This window comes from Schistocerca nitens, chromosome 5, assembly GCF_023898315.1.
Source record: "Schistocerca nitens isolate TAMUIC-IGC-003100 chromosome 5, iqSchNite1.1, whole genome shotgun sequence".
Classification (NCBI taxonomy): Eukaryota; Metazoa; Arthropoda; class Insecta; order Orthoptera; family Acrididae; genus Schistocerca; species Schistocerca nitens.
This window is the reverse complement of record NC_064618.1, coordinates 94694324-94716674: the sequence shown is the minus strand read 5'-3', so window position 1 is coordinate 94716674 and position 22351 is coordinate 94694324. Positions and strand designations below refer to the sequence as shown.

Genomic DNA, 22351 nt, shown 5'->3' with positions numbered 1-22351 from the left:
GAAAAGGCATATCATGAGATATAATTTATTGAGATAACATTCTGGGAAGCGAGGCACTGAATTAACATTTATGAGTGTGCCAATCTTATTTTTACTACTCACAGTTAAATTTTCCATTGTTTGTCACACAGAGCAGGATACAAAGTAACTGATGCCACACAGATCAAAGAATTACCGTAACATACTGGAGGATATAGCACAATGGTCAAGTATGGCAGTTTCTCATCAAACATTCACAAGTTAGCTGGATACATCTCATAGGAAGTACACGTGATAGAACTGGAAAACATTTCAAGGTAACTGAAATGCAGAGATAGGTATGTTTCTTTGAAATATAAAATCCAGACTGAAATTTAAAACAATTCATATAGTGTTATGCCTTTGTGATACCTATATCATGGCAGATCTGCCTCTACACCACTTATAGTTCTTGCTAAAGAAGTTTCTTTGAGGTGCAGGTACATGGAGTTCCCTCAAGTACTCACAGCAAGCAGATGTATTACCATTTTATTATAAATTTCCCAGGAAATCAGAGATGAAGTTGCATTGCTGCTGAAATGCAATTTTTATCACAGTATCTGAACGCCAAAAACAAAAGTATCGAAGTACCATTTTGATTTGGCTGAGAATTATTTACCATACACAAGTATCAAGATGCCTATAGTGTCATAACCACACACAGCATATTTACAAAAATAAACACACAAACATATATATACACAAATCAGATAATTATTCTCAAACACACAAATAAATAAATAACATACTCAAAAAAAAAAAATTAAACTCTATGAATGGTGAGCAAAAACGTGTCTTCTGTGTGCAACAAATTTGAGAAAAATGTTCTTTAAGGTAGCTACATGCACAATTTAATGGACTAAACAAAATACAATCAAATATAAATTCAGTGCACTCGATCCAGAGAAGAACAAAATCAATTGAAATTTTACTGTTTCATTTCTGAGTTGATCTGCTGTGCCTATTCTAAGTTGTAGTTTAGAAATATTTTTGATACGCTTTCGCTTGAAAGAAGGATCGTCTGTCTGTTATTGTTTGCCCCTGCTTTGAAAATATGCGCTCACATGGAACAGAAGTGGCCATAATACAAAGACGTCGTTTCATTATTTCGAACAGTATAGGAAACACATGATTTTCTTTCCACCACAGCAATGGATCTTATGATCTGTGTATCAGTGGCATCTTCATATATTTATCAAGCTCGACTATACTTGCAGCATGTGGATTGTCTACACTTTGGATCAAGCCACCTACAGCTTGGTCAAAATTTTGCCAAATGTTGCCACTGCTAGAGGTGAATGTGCTCACCACAACTGGTTTGGCTGGTGGTGGATTTTCTGTAGAACACAGAGTGGGTTTCTGTCGTATTGCAGAGCGTTTGTTAATTAAGGTATCTTGTTTCTTTTCATCGATGCCCAGTTTTTGGGAAACCATGCTCCCTGAAGCGAGGATCCAATAATGTTCCTTCACAAGCAATTGCTTTATCTGCAAACTTTTGAATGAGGCGGGTACAGATTCCATCCTCAAGTTTAGCAATTACTGTATTAGTGGCTTCATTGCTGTGATCTGCTGACTTGAGAGAGTAAACTTTGGGAGAGTGTTTTTCTACTTGGAGGTACATAGTTTTCATTTAATAAGTAAGTAATTTTTCTATACTCTACACTCTCAACTACATTAAATGGTAGGTATTCTTTAACAAGAAGTCTTAAAATCTGTTCATCTATTTTGGCTCGTTTGGAAGAAGGCACTGCTCTTGATGCAAATCCAGTAATGTTTGTTTGTCTACCACACCTACCCAGAACTGAACTGGTGGAAGTGCTGGATATTTCGTGCACAGATTGTTCATCTTGACGCACAGGCACTGAAATGGCAGATTCCTGAACAGTTGCTGTGGAATCTGAACTGGCTCCGTCACTGGCCAGATTCATAAAAACGAGTTTCACTTAAATTAACTGTTGGATCTTTATGTCGCAAGTGTCTGTTTAAGCAAGAAGTTGAACTACTTTTAAACGACAACACTGCGGAGCACAAGTTACATTTAATTTTCTCGGGATTTATCTTCATAAAATAATCCCTTACCGGGCTTCGTAATGCCATAGCTGATGACAGAAGAACGTACACGAACTGTACTGGAGGCGGGAACAAACTGTAGAAACAACGGATACGCTACTGGGATTCCCAAATTTTGTTAGTATGGATAATATATACCCGGCCTGCTAATATTCATGCACACAAAAGAAATCATTGTGGAGAATAGGCACATTAACTATAGACTTATGAATGAAGCCACATAATTCGAAGAAATAACAAAATATAAAAGAAAAAAATTTTTGTCCATCAAGGTGTTTCAAATCATTACCATAAATCCACAGTGCCTCCCAGCCCTTCCCGTTCACCATAACATCATCAATGATCCGTCAATCACATTGCCTGAAAATACATCCAATTTACGTATATGTCCAAAAACTGCCACTCTACGCCTTTTTAATTCAAAATGTTGTAGGTTTACTTGAGTTTTTTAATGTGATTACTGTACATGAACAGAGAAGCATATGTTATAGGAGATGTGTAATTTAACTGAATGTTTTTCACACTTTTATTATTTTGAATGCGAATAGTGTGCTTTATTTTATTGTTTGTTAGTGTTTATAAACCATATATTGCGCCATTTCGGAATAGAGCAGTCAATTAGAAACGAAACTTTATTTTCGGAAATCTTAAGCTTCATGCCGTTGTGTGTCAAAAAGATTTCAACGCCCTTGAAAGAATTTGATGAAGTAGTATATTAAACGTATTTCCGTATCTGTGCCGTGCCCGAATCTCGTCCGAAAGCGAAATGAAACAACACTGTTTCGATACAATTAGTCCGTTCCAAGCACAAGTGGACTGAAACAGCGTTATTTTGAAACAACGATACAGTTTCTGTGGCTGGCTCGAGATCGAATCTGGTCCCGTTATCCGACACAGAGCGGAATGAAACACCCCTGTTTCGAAACAGTGAAACAGTTCCACGTATCGATGCACTGTATCGAAACATAGAAACAGTGGCCAAGTCTATTACCGACCAATAGCAAAGAAGGGACAATTCTTGAAACATGGTATGAGTCCCCATTTTCCAAATTTTTAGATAATAATCCCAGGAAGGTCGCCTCCCTAACCTGTACCATAAAGTATTCAGAAAATATCAGCGTTCTAAATGCACCGATTTTTCGCGTGGCCGGCTCTCTTCCTTGAAATAGATATGCACAGGTTCGACTTTGAGATATAACGCACGCAGTAACTGCCATCTATTTTTATTTGATCTTGCATATTTCGACACTTTTAATGCATTATTAAGCACTATTCATGCATATTTTAAGGTTTTGTGATGCATATAATCCGGTCATTAGTAATGAATTTTAATGTGTTACACACTGGCACACTGATACAATCAGGATTGTCGCTTTGTTCTCTTTTTGCTAAAGAATTCACGCCTGTCATAGCTGTCCCCGTAAACAGCAAGATCTTAAGAAACTTTATTAAGGACGCCCAGAGATATTGCTTTCTCCACAAAGATGTGTGGAGTATAAAGCCTAGTTTACACGACGACATTGGGTTGCGCCACTCGTTGCGTGGAAGGAGTTGCACGCTAATGGTTTCGTATATGACTGTAGACATGGCGACACCAGTATAGACTTCAGTTTCGCCGTCTCTGAAATGAAAGTTTTGGCAGCTGCACGTCGCAAGAGTCGTGATGCAGTTAAAGCTCGTTGCGTGGAATCGCTGCTTAGCAAAAAAATAAGAAACATGTTTCGATTCGTGACTGGATGAAGAAAAGATGTCAGCGCGGTTGCTCAGGATCAGTGCAGAAATAATTTATGACAGAAGATCCAAGAAGATCTTTTAATTATCTTAGAATGACACAAGAAATGTTCACGTTTGTTCTAAATAGAGTTAATTATGCAATAAGAAATAAAGGTACTGTAATGCATGAAGTACTGTCGCCAGAACTGAAATTACATATAATATTGCATGCATTACAATCGAGAACACTCGGTATGCTATAAGATATGGCTTTAGTTGGTGATAACGCTATTTCATTAGCACCAATAATTATTAACATTAACAGTTATAATTGTTAACATTAGCAACAAGCATTAAGAAGATAGATCTGTCCAGTGGCAATATTTCAAAATTCTAACATGTGAATAGAGAGCACTGCAGTGACGTTTTAAATAGATGAATATTGAATAAAGAGCGCAGCTTCTTGAATTCTTCCCTCCTGTCAACAATATTCCTTAACAAAGAGTTGGCCAACTCAAACGATGGGATTTTTGTCTTGTAGATGAGAGCATTGTCACAGCTAGAACTACACTTGCTTTTATTTTTCTTAATTCAGTTGTATATGTGCTCCTAACTCAATAAATTCTGCCCTGCAGCTGAGATATTGTCAAACCATCTATGTTATGATTGCACATGACGGTCTCAGTGGCAGCAATATGTTGCTTATTTTGGTAATCAGCATCACTGAAATCCCACAAACACCTATCAAAAACATAGATACCTAAAAAGCGAACATTATTCTCAGTTCCCGATTTCGTATTTCAGTTTGTCTACACCCTACGAACACACACAACCTCAAAACTCGTGCAACTAGTGTCGCCAAAGTTGGAACACGCCGAAAGTGTTTAGTTTCACCAACGAGTTGCGCAAACGCGCGGCACGCATTCGCAGTGGCCGGTAGCGCAGTTGCCTGTAACCTAGTGTTGTCGTGTAAACTAGGCTTAAGGTGCTGTATAGCTACAATTTTTGACTGTGGTGCGAGTAACACAACGTGAAAATGCTTGAGGGGAGAAAATTAGATAACAGCTAAGCGTGAAATAAAGTTATTATTTCGAAAATAAAAACAGCCTAGATGGGGAACTGACTTCCCTCAAGAAATTTCCTCTTCCACCTCTTTTTCTGGGCCCACATACGTATACCCCCATGGCATGTGCCCCACCATGTCTTCAGCTGGATTTAGCACTAGGTCCGAAAGACTCAGTCCCTCCTGAAGCCCTCCGCTGACACTTTCTTTCCATCCTTGTCGCATTTCCCTGCTCTGCTGTAGTCTATACTGGCGGTTCGATGGTTGCTGGTCGAGTTGGTTATGCTTTTACTCTTGGGGAACAATCTGAAAAATGCTCATTGCTGGATGGCTGCAGTGTTTTAACTGAGTTCTTTGTTATCTGTAGTGACCCTCTGAGTGGTTTACGAGCTATTGACCAGTGTTTTCCTTGCTCTCGTCTGGTGATGGCTATCCAGGAGTCCATCCATACTCTTGCCCATTGCGGCCGCTCCGTGGTTTTTGTGTGGACCCCGGGTCATGTTGGCATCCCGGATAATGAACATGTCGACACGCTGGTCAAACAGGCTATCAGTGCACCGGCCCTGGAGATTAGCCTTCCGGAATGTAATCTCCAGTCAGTGTTGCAGCAAAAAGTCCTTGGTACTTGGGGTGAAGAATGGCACTCCCTGCCTTCCCCCAACAAACTTCGGGTCATCGAGGAGTCTACATGTGTGCAGTGCTGCTCCTTGTGAGCCCCTCGCAAGGACTCAGTTGTTCTCTGCCGGTTACGCATTGGCCACACCTGGCTGATGCGTGATCATTTATTGGCTGCGATAACCCACCTCTGTGTCGCTGTGGATCACCATTGACAGTGGTCCACTTTTAACTGCGCTCAGGAAGACGTTTGCGCTGCCTACTACGGTCCATGCACTTTTAACGGTACAATGGCAGGCTTACGTTTTGAGTTTTATTCGAGCAGGGGGCTTTTATCGCTCTATCTAAGGATTTGTCTTTTTTTTTTTTTGTGTGTGTGTGTGGAGTCTGGCCTTTGGCCTGGGTTTTTTAGTGTGTCTCTTGGTGGTAATCTGTTCCTTTTTTTGTTTCCATGGTCAGCCAACCACTGTAACACTCTGCGTGCTTTTAATTCCTCTTTTCTGGTCTATGTCTTTCTTGTTCTGTGTCATCCCTTGTCATCTCCATTGTTTGTTCTTCTGCCTTGTGGGTGTTTCATGGTTGTGGAAAAAGGGACCGATGGCCTTTGTAATCTGGTCCCTTCAACCCCAAAAACCAACCAACCAACCTCAAGAAATTTATGCCGACGGTTGACCGATGTATACAAAAGACTACTTTAGTAAATACGTATCCGGGCAATGAGCTTCAAATCCCATAGGCATAAAGGGCAAGAGGCTATTTCAAAATCTTGACACCTCCCCCCACACTGTTCCTTGGATACATTTCTGTGGACCACCTGCCCACGAGGCAGCCTGTGCAGCTTTTGAATGTAAACATTACCAATGGTTATATGGTTAATTGTCAGTATTCAGGGATATGACATTAATGATCATTCGAAATAAAATGGTCTGGTAAGCATATGCCTTAAAAGCTATGAGCACATGTTCGTCTTTGATTTTGTGAAACAGATCTCTTGATTCATACTTTTTCCAATGTTAGTGTTATAAAAAAAAATCTCGTTAGAAAGAAACCAAAGAGACTGTAAATGATATTTTCCTAAAATTATTAAGTGGTTCTCAGAAAATGGGCTCTCTATAAAAAAAATGGAAAGGGGTGGGGGAGGGAGGGGGGAGAGAGAGAGAGAGATTCTAGTCACATGCGAAGGCTAATAATGGCATCAAAGTCTAGACAATCAGGGATGACACAGAAACTGAAGTTGAGGGTAGCAAAGCAAAAGCAAAAATGCTGAATTCCGTATTCAAACATTTCTTTTCTAAGAAAGATACATATAAACTGCACCAGTTTACTTTTATTTTATTAACTGATATGTCCTTTTCTAGCTGAAATCTAGATTGTAGCAAGCAAAAGACGTTTCATTTATACAACAAATGTTTATATAGTCTCTGAAAAAATGCCACACCAGTAAATTTATATCAGTGTAATTCTCATAGCAATGTGAAGAAGCAGTGCAAACAGAGGTGAGGGTGAAACTTCCTGGCAGATTAAAACTGTGTGCTGGACTGAGATTCGAACTCGAGACCTTTGCCTTTCGCAGGCAAGTTTGGGAGGTAGGAGACGAGATACTGGCAGAAGTAAAGCTGTGAGGACGGGGTGTGACTCATGCTTGGGTAGCTCAGATGGCAGAGCACTTGCCCGCGAAAGGCAAAGGTCCCGAGTTCGAGTCTCGGTCCAGCACACAGTTTTAATCTGCCAGGAAGTTTCATATCGGTGCACACTCCACTGCAGAGTGAAAATATCATTCTAGAGGTGAGGGTGTGACACCATCAACAAAGTCAAACATTCAACAGTGACAATATTAACAAACTGGTCTCACACTGGGAGCAATATGTTTGTCACCTCAGTGACTATGCTGAATAATAAATCTGTAAACATGAATAATAAAGATGTAGAATGTTAATAATCTTTGTTTTATTTAACCCTTTGACGCATACCATCCACTATTATGGATAGCTATTAATGGTCACTTCTTTGACATTTTCAATCAGTCCTGAGGCTGCAAATGGACACAGTCCACTGCAATAGGCACCCCATATTCATGTTGTACACTGCAAGTAATTGCTGCCCCATGATTGATTGAAAGTGCCAGAGAAGTAACTATTAAAAGCTGTCCACTGCAGTGAAAATCATGCACCACGGAGTTACACACCTTTTGAAATTTTCATATGATAAATTTGGAGCTATTGCGTCTAAGCATGCATTCTTATTAACAAAAGTATGATTGTATGGAATATCAAACAAAGTTTGTGATTGGATAGGGAATTTCTTGAGAGGGAGAATACAGCATGTTATTTTGGATGTAGTTATTGACAGAAGTTGGAGTAACCTCAACTGTGGCCCAGGGAAGTGTGTTGGAACCCTTGTGTTCATGTTGTATATTAATGACCTGGTGGAGTAACCTACATTTTTCACGTATGATGCAATTATCTGTAACAAAGTACAGTCTGGAATAATATGCAGAAATATTCAACAAGTTAAGTTTTCAAAATGGTGTAAAGCTTACCAATTTGTTTTAAATGTACAGAAGTGTACAATTATGCAAACCACAAAACAGAAAAAGGTGTATCGTATGATTACAATGTTCATGATCCACAGTTAGTATCGGTTAACTCATAGAAATGCCCAGGTATAGCAGTTTGTAGGGATATGAAATGGAATGATCAATATAATGATAAGGAAAGTTGCTACTCACCATATAGTGGAGATGCTGAGGTGTAGATAGGCACAACAAAAAGATTTTCACACTTAAAGTTTTCGGCCAATGACCTTCGTCAAGAATACACACACATACGCATGCGCGCACACACTCACACCCACACGCAAATGCAACTCACACACGACTGCTGTTGCAGGCAACTGAAACCACACTGCCTGAGACTGCAGTCTGTCTGTGAAGAAAACCCAACATGTGATACAGTGCCGATTATACCCTGCTATGCATTTCACAATGGTTTGCAGAGTGTTTGTAGATGTAGTTGTAAATGCACTACTTCTTAGAGGCAAGTCAGTAACATCTTAATGCATCTTTGAGTGCATCTAATAAATGTTAATACATTGGGATGCGACTGGAACTCAAAACAGGGCACTTGAACATATTGAAATGAAGTTTTTGAAGAATTTGAATTGTGGATGAAAAAGTATGTGAACTCACAGGGTCGTATGGTAAAAAGAACAACACCAATAATTTGATTCCATTTGCTGCTTCAATGTCTGTAACATGCACTGTGACAACTGATTCCTTTTGTAGGTAATGTTCCAGAATTGCCACTTGAAAGTTGAAAAACTGAGAGCATCACTACTACTGCAGATGTTGACTGTCATTTTATCTGAAGATTGCAAATGTATCCATTCCATGCTTTGGCATGCACTGTATGAATGAAAGTGTTGATTACTTGTTTCATCTCGAATGATGATTCACTTTGCTTTCATCATGATGATGGTCTAGTAGGTACTGACAGATTTTCAGTCAGCTGCTTTCATAGTGTTCATACAATTATTTTGGCATGCATCTTTCACAGACTTTATGAAATTTGAGAATATTGCACATTATTTCACATGCTAAAATTCATTTTACATATGGTTTGTGACTTCACGATTAGTCACCTGTCAGTTACTCAGAATGAAAGTATGAACTTTCTCATTGTTGGCATCAGTAGTGGGTGGATGGATGTTCTGGTTTCCTGTCCTAAACAGTTATGCAACAGCTTTTGAACTGTTAAATCCACTGGTAGCACTTCATCATGGTAAAACATTGTCTTTGTACTGCACTGAAAATCATCTATGGATCTCTGCCCCTGGTACACCTTCAGTGTCCAGAAAATTGGTTATAAGATGCTGTTCTTCTGCAGTGCTATGGAGGGCGGTGTAGAAATGTGTACTTTGCATCAATGCAGAGCAGATCAACTTGATAATACTGAAATCTACCATTTGCCAATAGATTGGTTATGTGTAGTAACTGAAAATCACACTAAACCATACTCCAAACATACAAACAAATACATATTGAGCTACTCTCGTAGAAAGAGCATTGAGTGTAAATTAGTATACTGCCTGAATTCATAGATTCTAAGTAAGAATTTGACTCAGTATCACGAAGGCTGTACTAACAGCCCTTGACAACCAAGCAGTGATTCAACATTTGTATACTGAAGAATATGCACATCAGTGATACTGTTTCTGTTAGGTTTCACCAGGATAATAGGGAATTCAGAACTGAAGGAGTCTGGCAAGGAGATTCCACATCACCTTCATGAAGGAGAACCTCCTTCGTGAACTTTGATTGTTACAGACAACAGTTCAACTAAAATTATAATTTCTTTTTTTTAAATCTGCAAAAAACAACATTAAGGATTAAATGTATTGGAAAGTGATTGTAAGAATTTCAATATCATTAAATAGGATGTTTGCAAGATGAGCAGTTATCCGCTTTATGCAGTACTAGAGAACCCGACAGTGCTTCACAATTGCTAAATACGTATTGGAATTGAATATATGTCCTAATCTGGGGTGTTATTGGGAATTGTGCCAGGATGCAAATTTTGGGTACTGAGGTTACTGAGAGAGGTGGCACAGTGGGTAGCACACTGGACTTGCATTCAAGAGGACGACGGTTCAAACCTGCATCCAGCCATCCTGATGTAGGTTTCCCATGATTTCCCTAAATCGCACCATGCAAATGCTGGGATGGTTCCTTCGACAGGGCATGGCCAATTTCCTTCCCCATTCTTCCCTAATCTGAGCTTGTGCTCCATCTCAAATGACCTAGTTGTCAACAGGACGTTAAACACTAATCTCCTCCTCCTCCTCCAAATTTTTTTGGGTTCAGTGGTATGCAGTGTATGGGATTGACCTCTCGACTGCTACACCTGTGACATTACTTCTCATAGTTTTAATCTGCAAATGGATGCCACTACAAGGTTTCAGATATTGAGATGCCATAGCAGTATTAGAGGAATGTTGACCTTAAGCGTCAAACTGTGTGGTGGAAGACCAGCTGCAGTCAGTGAATTTATAAATTCTTGTGGATATTGAACTGCATCTTCAGTGGGTGACTACAGCATCGATTGATTGGTATTCCCTATGTTATCCTATACTTTTCCAAAACAATGTTGTTTATTTCAGATGCAGAAATGTTTCAGGGTTTTAAGATTGCTCTTTCATAAAACCTGTGGTATGTCTTCTATAAAAGATCATTGACATTAGGACAGATCAGAAATTAGAGGATCAGTTGTTGGCATAATGCTACTATGATCATGTGGTATTGTTACACTTCCAACCCTGAGTAATTTTAATGGGAAATTAATATTACCACCTTATAAGTGTGCTCTCACATTAATTCAATGATATTAAGAATAGAATAGATCGCTACTCGTCAAAAAGATGAGATGTTGAGTCACAGACAGGCACAAAGAAAAGACTATTACACATGTAGCTATCGGCCGAAGCCTTCCTTGGCAAAGAAAACACACACACACACACACACACATACATACACACATTCATACAGGAAGCCTGCCCCACTCCATACTGCTGTTCATGTGACAGTTGCATTCCACTCAGAGCTGCCAATGGTGGTGGCCGAGTGTGCATGAGGTGTGCTTGCATGTGTGAATGAGTGTTTTCTTTGCTGTGGAAGGCTTTGGTCGGTAGCTACATGTGTAACAGTCTTTTCATTGTGCCTGTCTGCAACTCGACGGGTCATTTTTACAGTGAGTAGCAATCTATCCTACTCCTAATACTGTTGTTATGCCAACCTAGAGTTCTCATGTGAAACCTAAATTCAGATTAATAACAGATACCCATGTAGGTGGTGATGTAAGACAGACTTTGCTTGTTCCTTAATGTTTTACTGGCAACATTTGCCAAAAATCGCCAACAGATACTAAAACTTCTACTTTGAAAGGACTACTTTTTTGTTCAAGAGCTTAAATGTCTTTTTTGTTGTTGTTGTTGTTGTTGTTGTTGTTTGTGACTCTGTGTGTTGAGTAGCAATTTATCATTTTCATGTTGTTGTTATTCCATCCTGGACTTTACATTGTTTCAGTCTGAAAATAGATCACTGCGTATTGACAGCTGGGTTCCTGCTCCTGATAAGACCGCACAACCTGTGGTGCTCGTAACATACCATTCTTGACACACCACATTTTAGTTTATCGTACTTTGTTTGCATATGAGTCCATCCCTACAACGAGCTAAGCTCATGGCCCCTGCTTTAGGTGATGGCAGGATGATTACAGCATTAGTCTGAAATTTTGTTCGATTTGAGGGCTCCACACTGAATTGTGAGCATAAGTGTTAGCATATATCAGAGTTGACACTTCTTTCCCACTTTTTATACCAATGGCAAGCATGGCAAATATTGTGAAATAAAGTTTTAAGTATCCTTATCTTACAGTAATTGAGAAATATTTTATCTCATGACCATTTCATTTTTATGAAATTTAAAGAAGTGCAATGCTCATCCAAAGGTTTTGTTATATTTCTGAGTAGCTAGACCTTTGCCATTTTTTAATACCAATGTTTTGCCAACCTCATTTATCTGAGCCGCTGTTTATTTTTGGACTTCGCAGGCATATTTTAACTCAAAGACTATAATTGATAGCGCCTTACAGCATAGATACTCCTCAGTGTGAATGAGAATAATTAATGACTCCAGACAAATGTTTTAAGAATAGTTTACAAGAGATGACCTGGGATAAAATTTATAATGAACCAAATGCTGACTTGAAATTTAATCTACTCCATGGAATCTTAATATCATTAATTGACAATAGCTTTCTGCATATGCTAATTGGAGAGGATATTAATCAGCGATGTAAAAAATAATGGATCACTAGAGGAATTAAACTTCTGAAATGAAAAGGAAATTGTATCTATTGAACAAGTAAAGATTCTGCAGTAGTTGCACACTAGAAAAACTACTCAGTACTATCAAGAACACTTATTAAAAAATCAAGGAACATGCAGATTGTCATAAATCGGTACCAGTAACTCCAACAACAAATTTAAGCTTATATGGAATGAAATAAAACAAGAGACAGGAGAACTGGCCACAGTACAGAATAACATCGCTATTGATTTAATGGAAGAGTATAAATGATCAGGTAGCAGGTCTATTTAATAATCATTTCTATTGTAGTAGAAAATATAGGGATGAACAGTTCAAGAGAAAAATCAAAGCTTTATGTTGAAAAAGCAACTTGCACAAAATTAAATCAAATGATGTGTCTCACCATCTTCTCCCCCCTGAAATTCAGAAAATTTCATATTATCTTTAATAATAAAAGCTCATGTTTGGACTTGGTGTTTCCAACTGTCCGCAGCTCATGGTCATGCGGTGGCGTTCTCCCTTCCCACGCCCGGGTTCCCGGGTTCGATTCCCGGCGGGGACAGGGATTTTCTCTGCCTTGTGATGACTGGGTGTTGTGTGCTGTCCTTAGGGTGTTGTGTGCTGTCCTTAGGTTAGTTAGGTTTCCAACTGGGCACTAAAAACTTTTCTCGGGGCATTTTTCCAGAGAGTTGAAATGTTGTTGTTGTTGTTGTTGTTGTTGTTGTTGTTGTTGTTGTTGTTGTTGTGGTCTTCAGTGCTGAGACTGGTTTGATGCAGCTCTCCATGCTACTCTATCCTGTGCAAGCTTCTTCATCTCCCAGTACCTACTGCAACCTACATCCTTCTGAATCTGCTTAGTGTATTCATCTCTTGGTCTCCCCCTACAATTTTTACCCTCCACGCTGCCCTCCAATACTAAATTGGTGATCCCTTGATGCCTCAGAACATGTCCTACCAACCAATCCCTTCTTCTGGTCAAGTTGTGCCACAAACTCCTCTTCTCCCCAATCCTATTCAGTACCTCCTCATTAGTTATGTGATCTACCCATCTAATCTTCAGCATTCTTCTGTAGCACCACATTTCGAAAGCTTCTATTCTCTTCTTGTCCAAACTATTTACCGTCCATGTTTCACTTCCATACATGGCTACACTCCATACAAATACTTTCAGAAATGACTTCCTGACACTTAAATCTATACTCGATGTTAACAAATTTCTCTTCTTCAGAAACGCTTTCCTTGCCATTGCCAGTCTACATTTTATATCCTCTCTACTTCGACCATCATCAGTTATTTTGCTCCCCAAATAGCAAAACTCCTTTACTACTTCAAGTGTCTCCTTTCCGAATCTAATACCCTCAACATCACCCGACTTAATTCGACTACATTCCATTATCCTCATTTTGCTTTTGTTGATGTTCATCTTATATCCTCCCTTTAAGACACCATCCATTCCGTTCAACTGCTCTTCCAAGTCCTTTGCTGTCTCTGACAGAATTACAATGTCATCGGCGAACCTCAAAGTTTTAATTTCTTCTCCATGGATTTTAATACCTACTCCGAATTTTTCTTTTGTTTCCTTTACTGCTTGCTCAATATACAGACTGAATAACATCGGGGAGAGGCTACAACCCTGTCTTACTCCCTTCCCAACCACTGCTTCCCTTTCATGTCCCTCGACTCATAACTGCGATGGTTCAAATGGCTCTGAGCACTATGGGACTCAACTGCTGAGGTCATTAGTCCCCTAGAACTTAGAACTACTTAAACCTAACTAACCTAAGGACATCACAAACATCCATGCCCGAGGCAGGATTCGAACCTGCGACCGTAGCGGTCTTGCGGTTTAAGACTGCAGCGCCTTTAACCGCACGGCCACTTCGGCCGGCTCTTATAACTGCCATCTGGTTTCTGTACGAATTGTAAATAGCCTTTCGCTCCCTGTATTTTACCTCTGCCACCTTTAGAATTTGAAAGAGAGTATTCCAGTCAACATTGTCAAAAGCTTTCTCTAAGTCTACAAATGCTAGAAACGTAGGTTTGCCTTTCCTTAATCTTTCTTCTAAGATAAGTCGTAAGGTCAGTATTGCCTCACGTGTTCCAGTATTTCTACGGAATCCAAACTGATCTTCCCCGAGGTCAGCTTCTACTAGTTTTTCCATTCGTCTTTAAAGAATTCATATTAGTATTTTGCAGCTGTGGCTTATTAAACTGATTGTTCGGTAATTGTCACATCTGTCAACACCTACTCTCTTCATCTACATCCTCTTCCATTTCCATAATATTGTCCTCAAGTACATCGCCATTGTATAGACCCTCTATATACTCCTTCCACCTTTCTGCTTTCCCTTCTTTGCTTAGAACTGGGTTTCTGTCTGAGCTCTTGATGTTCATACAAGTGGTTCTCTTATCTCCAAAGGTCTCTTTAATTTTCCTGTAGGCAGTACCTAGCTTACCCCTAGTGAGATAAGCCTCTACATCCTTACATTTGTCCTCTAGCCATCCCTGCTTAGCCATTTTGCACTTCCTGTCGATCTCATTTTTGAGACGTTTGTATTCCTCTTTGCCTGCTTCATTTACTGCATTTTTATATTTTCTCCTTTCATCAATTAAATTCAATATTTCTTCTGTTACCCAAGGATTTCTACTAGCCCTCATCTTTTCACCTACTTGATCCTCTGCTGCCTTCACTACTTCATCCCTCAAAGCTATCCATTCTTCTTCTACTGTATTTCTTTCCCCCATTCCTGTCACTTGTTCCCTTATGCTCTCCCTGAAACTCTGTACAACCTCTGGTTCTTTCAGTTTATCCAGGTCCCATCTCCTTAAGTACCCACCTTTTTGCAGTTTCTTCAGATTTAATCTACAGGTCATAACCAATAGATTGTGATCAGAGTCCACATCTGCCCCTGGAAATGTCTTACAATTTAAAACCTGTTTCCTAAATCTCTGTCTTACCATTATATAATCTATCTGATACCTTTTAGTATCTCCAGGGTTCTTCCATGTATACAACCTTCTATCATGATTCTTAAACCAAGTGTTAGCTGTGATTAAGTTGTGCTCTGTGCAAAATTCTACCAGGCGGCTTCCTCTTTCATTTCTTAGCCCCAATCCATATTCACCTACTACGTTTCCTTCTCTCCCTTTTCCTACACTCGAATTCCAGTCACCCATGACTATTAAATTTTCGTCTCCCTTCACTATCTGAATAATTTCTTTTATTTCATCATACATTTCTTCAATTTCTTCGTCATCTGCAGAGCTAGTTGGCATATAAATTTGTACTACTGTAGTAGGTGTGGGCTTCGTATCTATCTTGGCCACAATAATGCGTTCACTATGCTGTTTGTAGTACCTTACCCGCATTCCTATTTTCCTATTCATTATTAAACCTACTCCTGCATTACCCCTATTTGACTTTGTGTTTATAACCCTGTATTCACCTGACCAGAAGTCTTGTTCCTCCTGCCACCGAACTTCACTAATTCCCACTATATCTAAATTTAACCTATCCATTTCCCTTTTCAAATTTTCTAACCTACCTGCCCGATTAAGGGACCTGACATTCCACGCTCCACACGTTTGTCTGGCCTCTCAACAGATACCCCTCCGTTGTGGTTGTACCTACGGTACGGCTATCTGTATCGCTGAGGCACGCAAGCCTCCCCACCAACGGCAAGGTCCATGGTTCATGGGGGATATATGCCATTGTTAAACCCCTACATAGGAAAGGTGACAGAGATGACAATAACTATGACCTGGTTTCACTACTGATATTTTTCAACATTTTTGAAATGATGATATACACTAAAATAATATCCCACCTGAACAAAAACAACAATTATATTGTCAGTAAATATAACAATAATAATATTGTCAATAAATAAGTTAGGATTTCAAAAGTGTTTCTCAATTGAGAATGCCATTTACATGTTCAAGCCAAATTTTACAAGCATTAAATAACAAAATACCACCATCTCGTATTTTCAGTGACCCGTATAAGTCATCTGACTGGGTTCATCAAAATATTCTCCTAGATAAATTGAGATTTTACAGAATTTATTGTATAGCCAACCAATATCATGTCTAATAAAAAGCATGCGGGAAGTTGTACCTAATAATTCAACTGTAAAAAGGGGAGATTCTTCTCACTGGAGTGAAATCACACAATTTTTAGGCATCTGTATTGACAAGAATTTAAAATGGGGAAAAAATATTTTGAAACTCCTAAAATTACGTAGTTCCCAAATTGGAATGTAACAATACGAGAGAAGGAAAGTTGCTACTCACCATATAGCAGAGATGCTGAGCCGTGATAGGCACAATAAAAAGATTCACACAATCATAGCTTTCAGCCATTAAGGCCTTTGTCAGCAGTATATATATATATATATATATATATATATATATATATATATATATATATATACACACACACCTGCAGTCTCAGAGAGCTGAAACTACACTGCGAGCAGCTGTTAGTTCCCAAATTTGCACTTAGAATCATGAAATCTTGGTAGAGACAAATCAGTAAGCTGATGTATTCTGTTTGTTGTCATTCAGTAATGCCATATGGAATAATGTTCTGGGGTAACTCATCTTTAAGAAAAAGGTGCTGTAAGAATATATTTTGTACTCACTTCATCTTGTAGAAGTCTGTTTAAGGATTTAAGTATAGGCTTCCGTGACCGTTGTCACTGTCAATAAAATTGTTAACAGAATCTTCTGTCAGTTCTTGGTAGAACAACATTATAATAAATGAAAAGCACCAGTTTGCTTTTGTTCTACAGTATACTGTAGAATAAAAGCAAACTGATGCTTTTCATTTGTCAATAAAATTGTTCTTGGTACGTCACTGTATTATCAGTGTGTAAAATTCTTGAATGTTTCTGCCACTGTTGCAGATGCCCGTCCTGAGGGTGTTGTGCTGACTGCTGAATGAGGAAACTTAAGTTCTTATATACTAGAGGAAGAAGCTGTTTTATGTAGTCTCCTAGAGTATTGAGGATGAGGCATTTTAGAACATCCTTTATTGGTGTTTGCTTTATTTCATATCATTGGTGGACAACTACATCCTTTATTGGTATTTGCTTTGTTTCTTGCCATTTGCGGAAATAGATGAATGAGGTACAGCTGGAGGTTGTGGCATAGTGCTGTTTACTTGCAGCCCATTGCTGGCTCAGGCATGCGGCCCTTTGTGCCTATGGCCTCTGTAGTTTTCCATGCACCTGTAGGGGTTGCTTTGCGAATGCTGTCATTGTGTAGTGCTTTTAATGCTGGTAGCCAAGATGAAATGACACGAAATGAAATGTCGTGTGGTGAGGGCCTCCTGGCGGGTAGACTTGATCGCCTGGTGCAAGCCTTTAGAGGTGACGCTACTTCAGAGACTTGCACGTCGATGGTGGTGGTGTTGGTGGTGGTGACAACACAAACACCCAGTCCCTGAGTGGAGAAAATCTCCAACACAGCCAAGAATCAAACCCAGGCCCCTGACATGACAAGCCAGCACCCTGTCCACTCAGCAACAGTGGCGTAGTGTGTACTGGAATTCCATACTTCTCTTCTCTATTCATGTTGGTGGGTCGCTTTTCTATCACCTCTCTAATCTTCTTCCTCAAAGTAAATGGCTCTTACATCAATACGCAGGCTTCTGAAACTATACTGGTTTGTCACCTCATACTGCTGTTCCAGCACCACTGACTTGGTGTGTTGTCTCAGACAAATGTATCTTTCATGCCCAGCTATCTGTGTGCCAGTTCGTAATCCCATCTCACCTGCATACAGTAATCCACTCATGCAGCCAATTTTGTAGACTGCTGCAATATTTAGCACACTGTCTGCATCTTTTATTGACGGAGAATTCTGACCACTCGTTCAGTGATCCCTTGCATTTATGTTAACAGGGCAATGTTTTGTACTTCCTGCTTTTCTCTGTTACCTTCATTCTTTGCCACCATAATTTTATCTATCATCTTCGTCTCATACCCATTGGATCCAAAGAAAGACCGGAGGTTTTGTAATTCCATCTTCAGATGTTCTTCATTACTGATCCTCTAGGACCTCTCGGTTAAAGTGTGGATGGCTGGTTTCTTCTGTGTAGTGTGATGATGGAAGGAGGTGTGCAGGTATCTGTCTGTGCTGGTGGATTTCTCTATACTTCATGGACAAGTTTATCATCAGGCTGTCATTAAACACCCACAGCAAGGAAAGGCAGGCAGCACCCATATCCTTCTATCTCCATAGTAAATTGGATTTTGCTGCACATGGGCTGGTGTTTGTAGGTAAGGTGGGGTAACCAATTATGTGCAACAAACTGATAATATTTCAAGAAGCCCACATAATGGGGAAAAAGCCTTGAGGAGGAATATTAGAGGTGCAACAAAATAGCTAAGTTACTCACCAACATGAAGAGCGAAGACAGCAGCATCTTGGCTGCCAGCTGTAACAGCACTACGGGATGACAATTTTCACAAAGCAACCTCACAGCCATGCAGGAGACCACAGCAGCCATAGGTGTACAGGGTACTGGCACACCTCAGCCAGCACCAGGCAGCTAGTAAACAGCGCTACATCACAACTGCCACCTGTATCTCAATCGCCTGTTTCCACCAATGGCAACAAATAAAGCAAACACCAATAAAAGATGTCTTGTTACACCAATAAAGGATATCTGTTTGCACACCAATGATGTGAAATAAATCAAACAGCAGTAAAGGATTTCTAAGATCCCTCATCCTCAATACCCCATCAGATTACAAAAACAACTTCTTCCTCTAGTATACAGAACTGTGTAACACCTCCAGATATGTGGAACTGAATATCTTCTGTCTAGAGAGAGAGAGAGAGAGAGAGAGAGAGAGAGAGAGAGACATTAACACTACAATTTTATTGACATCTGTTTATTAGGCATTGTTTCTATTATATTATGATAAGGATAAATTGCTACACACCAGTATTTTGACTACTATATTATAATAAGGATATCAGCAATGTAGGAAAAGATATATTGTTACTTACCATAAGGAAGACATGTTAATTTGCAGACAGGCACAATTAAGACACTTACACAAAGCTGTCTGCAACAGCCTTCATTAGCAAAAGAGAAATGCACACATTTGTGCGTGCAAGCAAGTACACCTCACCCACTCATGACCCGCAGCTCTGGTAGCTTAGACCAGACTGCATATTCTTAAAATATTTTATGAGAGTTGTCTGGAAAGTATCTCCATTTTCATGTCACCCACCTACTATTAATCACATTTAATGAATGATTCAAAAACTTTAAATATCCACTACAAATATTGTGTATCATAATACAATGACTGCAAGTTGAACTGCTGAAACCTTTGATCTCACCTCTTGCTCTGGAATTATAGATATTTGTAACACTTTTAGGGATCTGATGTTTCAGCGTGTGATTGCTCAGTTTTGGATTGTGTTTGATCTCTAAAGAAATAATATTTTTTATGCAGTAAATACATACATCCCAAAGGCCAAATGAACTGTAAAAAGTGATTTCTTCATTCTTGTGCTGGTGTATCACATTACCTGATGCAGCAATGTAGAATACTTTTCTTTGGCACTAAATGTAACCAGATTCCTACAGCATTTCTGTTGATGAATATCACAATATTTTGGCTGTGTATGTATTGTAATTATTTTAGTAAATGACTGGTTTCATTAAATTTTATTGTCTTTTGCAGGATCGTTATTGTTTCCTCTACACTGCATGAAAAAGGAAACATAGAATTTGATAACTTGGATGGTAAAAAATGGTCCCGAGGCAAAAGCCGAATGAATCCTGGCTACAATAATTCAAAGCTTGCAAATGTATTGTTTTGCACAGAATTGGCTGAGAAATTGAAAGGCACTGGTGTAAATGTGTACACCCTGTGTCCAGGGCTTGTGTACACAGGGCTATTCCGAAGTACTCCTATAAAATGGTTCCATTACATATTGTTTGCACCAGTGGCTTTTTTCTTCATGAGGACCCCAACTAAAGTAAGTACCATCAAGAAATTACATGTAAAATCCAATGGGATACAAAAAGGTATGAGACAAAATTGTTTAATCTTTTTCTGCCTAATTTTATTTGTAGGGTGCACAAACAATTTTACATTGTGCCACATCTGAGGAATTGGAAAATGAATCTGGACTTATGTATCGTGACTGCAAGTTATACAGATCCAAGAAGAGTGTAGAGCCATCTGTTTCTAAAAAGCTGTGGGAAGTTAGTGAGCAGCTTGTGGGCTTGAAGACGGATTAGCAGTTTTGGATATTTAGTGTACACAGGCTGTTGTGTGTGTTCTATGTAGAACAAGAACTGTTTTGCCACATCTTCAAGAATTGTGGCTATCTGTACAAAGATAAATGCCAACTGCTATCAGAAACAAATAAAGCAAGTCAATATGTATCCAGCTGAATGGACATATATATTAAATAGGCAAATTGTAAGAGTTCATGTAGTTTCAGTAATTGTGATATTCTTAAAACGTAAAATGTGTTTTGTTCATCTCATAACGCCCAGTTTTCATATCATTTGACTTAACAGGCTCAAGAATAAAAATGATTTTGTATATTTCTCAAATAATGTTACAACATAATTAGTGAATTGCCATTAATAATTTTCACAAATTATGAATGAATATGAAGTTTTCATGACCACCGTTTAACAGAAGGTATCTGCAATATTTATTGATAGAAGTGGGATACAACATCTACATGAAAGAATACAAACAGGAAATAGCAATTGTCACTACACACTTCCTCCCCATTGTGTATAACAGTATTTTGGTACCTTCTACTTATCATATGCCCTGTTTCACTGGAGGATCTATCAGAAAAGATTTGATTTTTTGTTTGAATATAAACACAGATAACTGTGGCAGTCACTTACGAAATTTACCTCATTTCTATGAAATGGTTTTGATGAGGTATGTAGAAGTTTACACATTCAACAGTACGAAACAGGATAGATCGCTACTCACCACATAGAGGAGGCGCTGAGAGGCAAATGTGCACGCACACGCACACTCACGGTCACAGCTATGGCAATTGTCATCTCAGTTGGTGGAGTGATTAAAGAGCAAAATAGAGAAAGGGAATGGATTATGCAGGAATATATGGGAGGGGGAGGGGAGGAGGATAAGCATCTGTGAAGCTGGAGTGGGAACAGGGAAGGGGATAAGGAAGGTGGCGGGCAGGGGATTATTCCATGTGCCAGACATTTGCCTAAAGGGATCAGCAACTTCTTGGACACAGAAGCATTACAGGGTTCCATATGTACAAGGCTTTATGTACCAGGGTTTGCCTACCAGAACTGCGTCTATCGCAACAAGGATAACAGGTAGGAGGAGAAGTGCTCCCAGAGGTCCTCTGTTCCAGGGATCTATTTCCTCTGCTGTATCGTGTGAAGAAATGAACTGGCATGAATTCCTCTGTGTCCCAGGTGTATAGGGCAGTTCCCTCCCCCAAAGCTCTGGGCCAATTATGTACCAGTTCTTAGCAGCCCATCAGTCAGAGCCTCATCAGAAGCCACCGCAGCTGGACCTACAACTTTCCAGTGATATCCCGAGATCTACCTGTCGGCCAACTATGCCAAACACTCAACCTCTTTCATTAGGGATTATCAGTGGCATAGTCTTCACGTTGCACAACACTTATTACCTGTGTGATTCAGCTAGCGTTCCTGTTAGTGTCTGAGAAGTTGTATTATTTTTGTATTGAGAAGAGTTTCTCCTTTGTTACTAAATCATTCTACTGTTGTCATAATAAAACCTAGTTCTTGTTTATCTGTCTTATTAGTGGTTATCAAGCACGTCCCCTTCGAAGATATAGCTGACTAACATCGGTTGAGGCTAGGTGGCTTTTGGGAACAAAGGATATATTGGAGGGAGAGTTTCCACTTGCACAGTTCAGAAAAGCATACCGAGTTGGGCAGCTCGCTCAAAAATTGGGTGGCCCAGTTGTCTGCTAGTGGTGGCCATTCATCTGCACAGACAGCT

The 22351-nt window shown here is 39.4% G+C and overlaps 1 protein-coding gene across 1 annotated transcript in view; it reads left to right on the top strand.

Moving 5' to 3' along the window:
- The window catches only part of LOC126259541 (retinol dehydrogenase 11-like), a 60439-nt gene extending 38303 nt beyond the window's left edge, over window positions 1-22136 (top strand). The window contains exons 3-4 of the mRNA XM_049956417.1: window positions 20051-20348; window positions 20446-22136. Coding sequence (XP_049812374.1) covers window positions 20051-20348; window positions 20446-20613 — 466 coding nt within the window. The 3' untranslated portion in view covers window positions 20614-22136. The remainder of the gene's footprint in view (window positions 1-20050; window positions 20349-20445) is intronic.
- The last annotated feature ends 215 nt before the right edge of the window (window positions 22137-22351 follow it).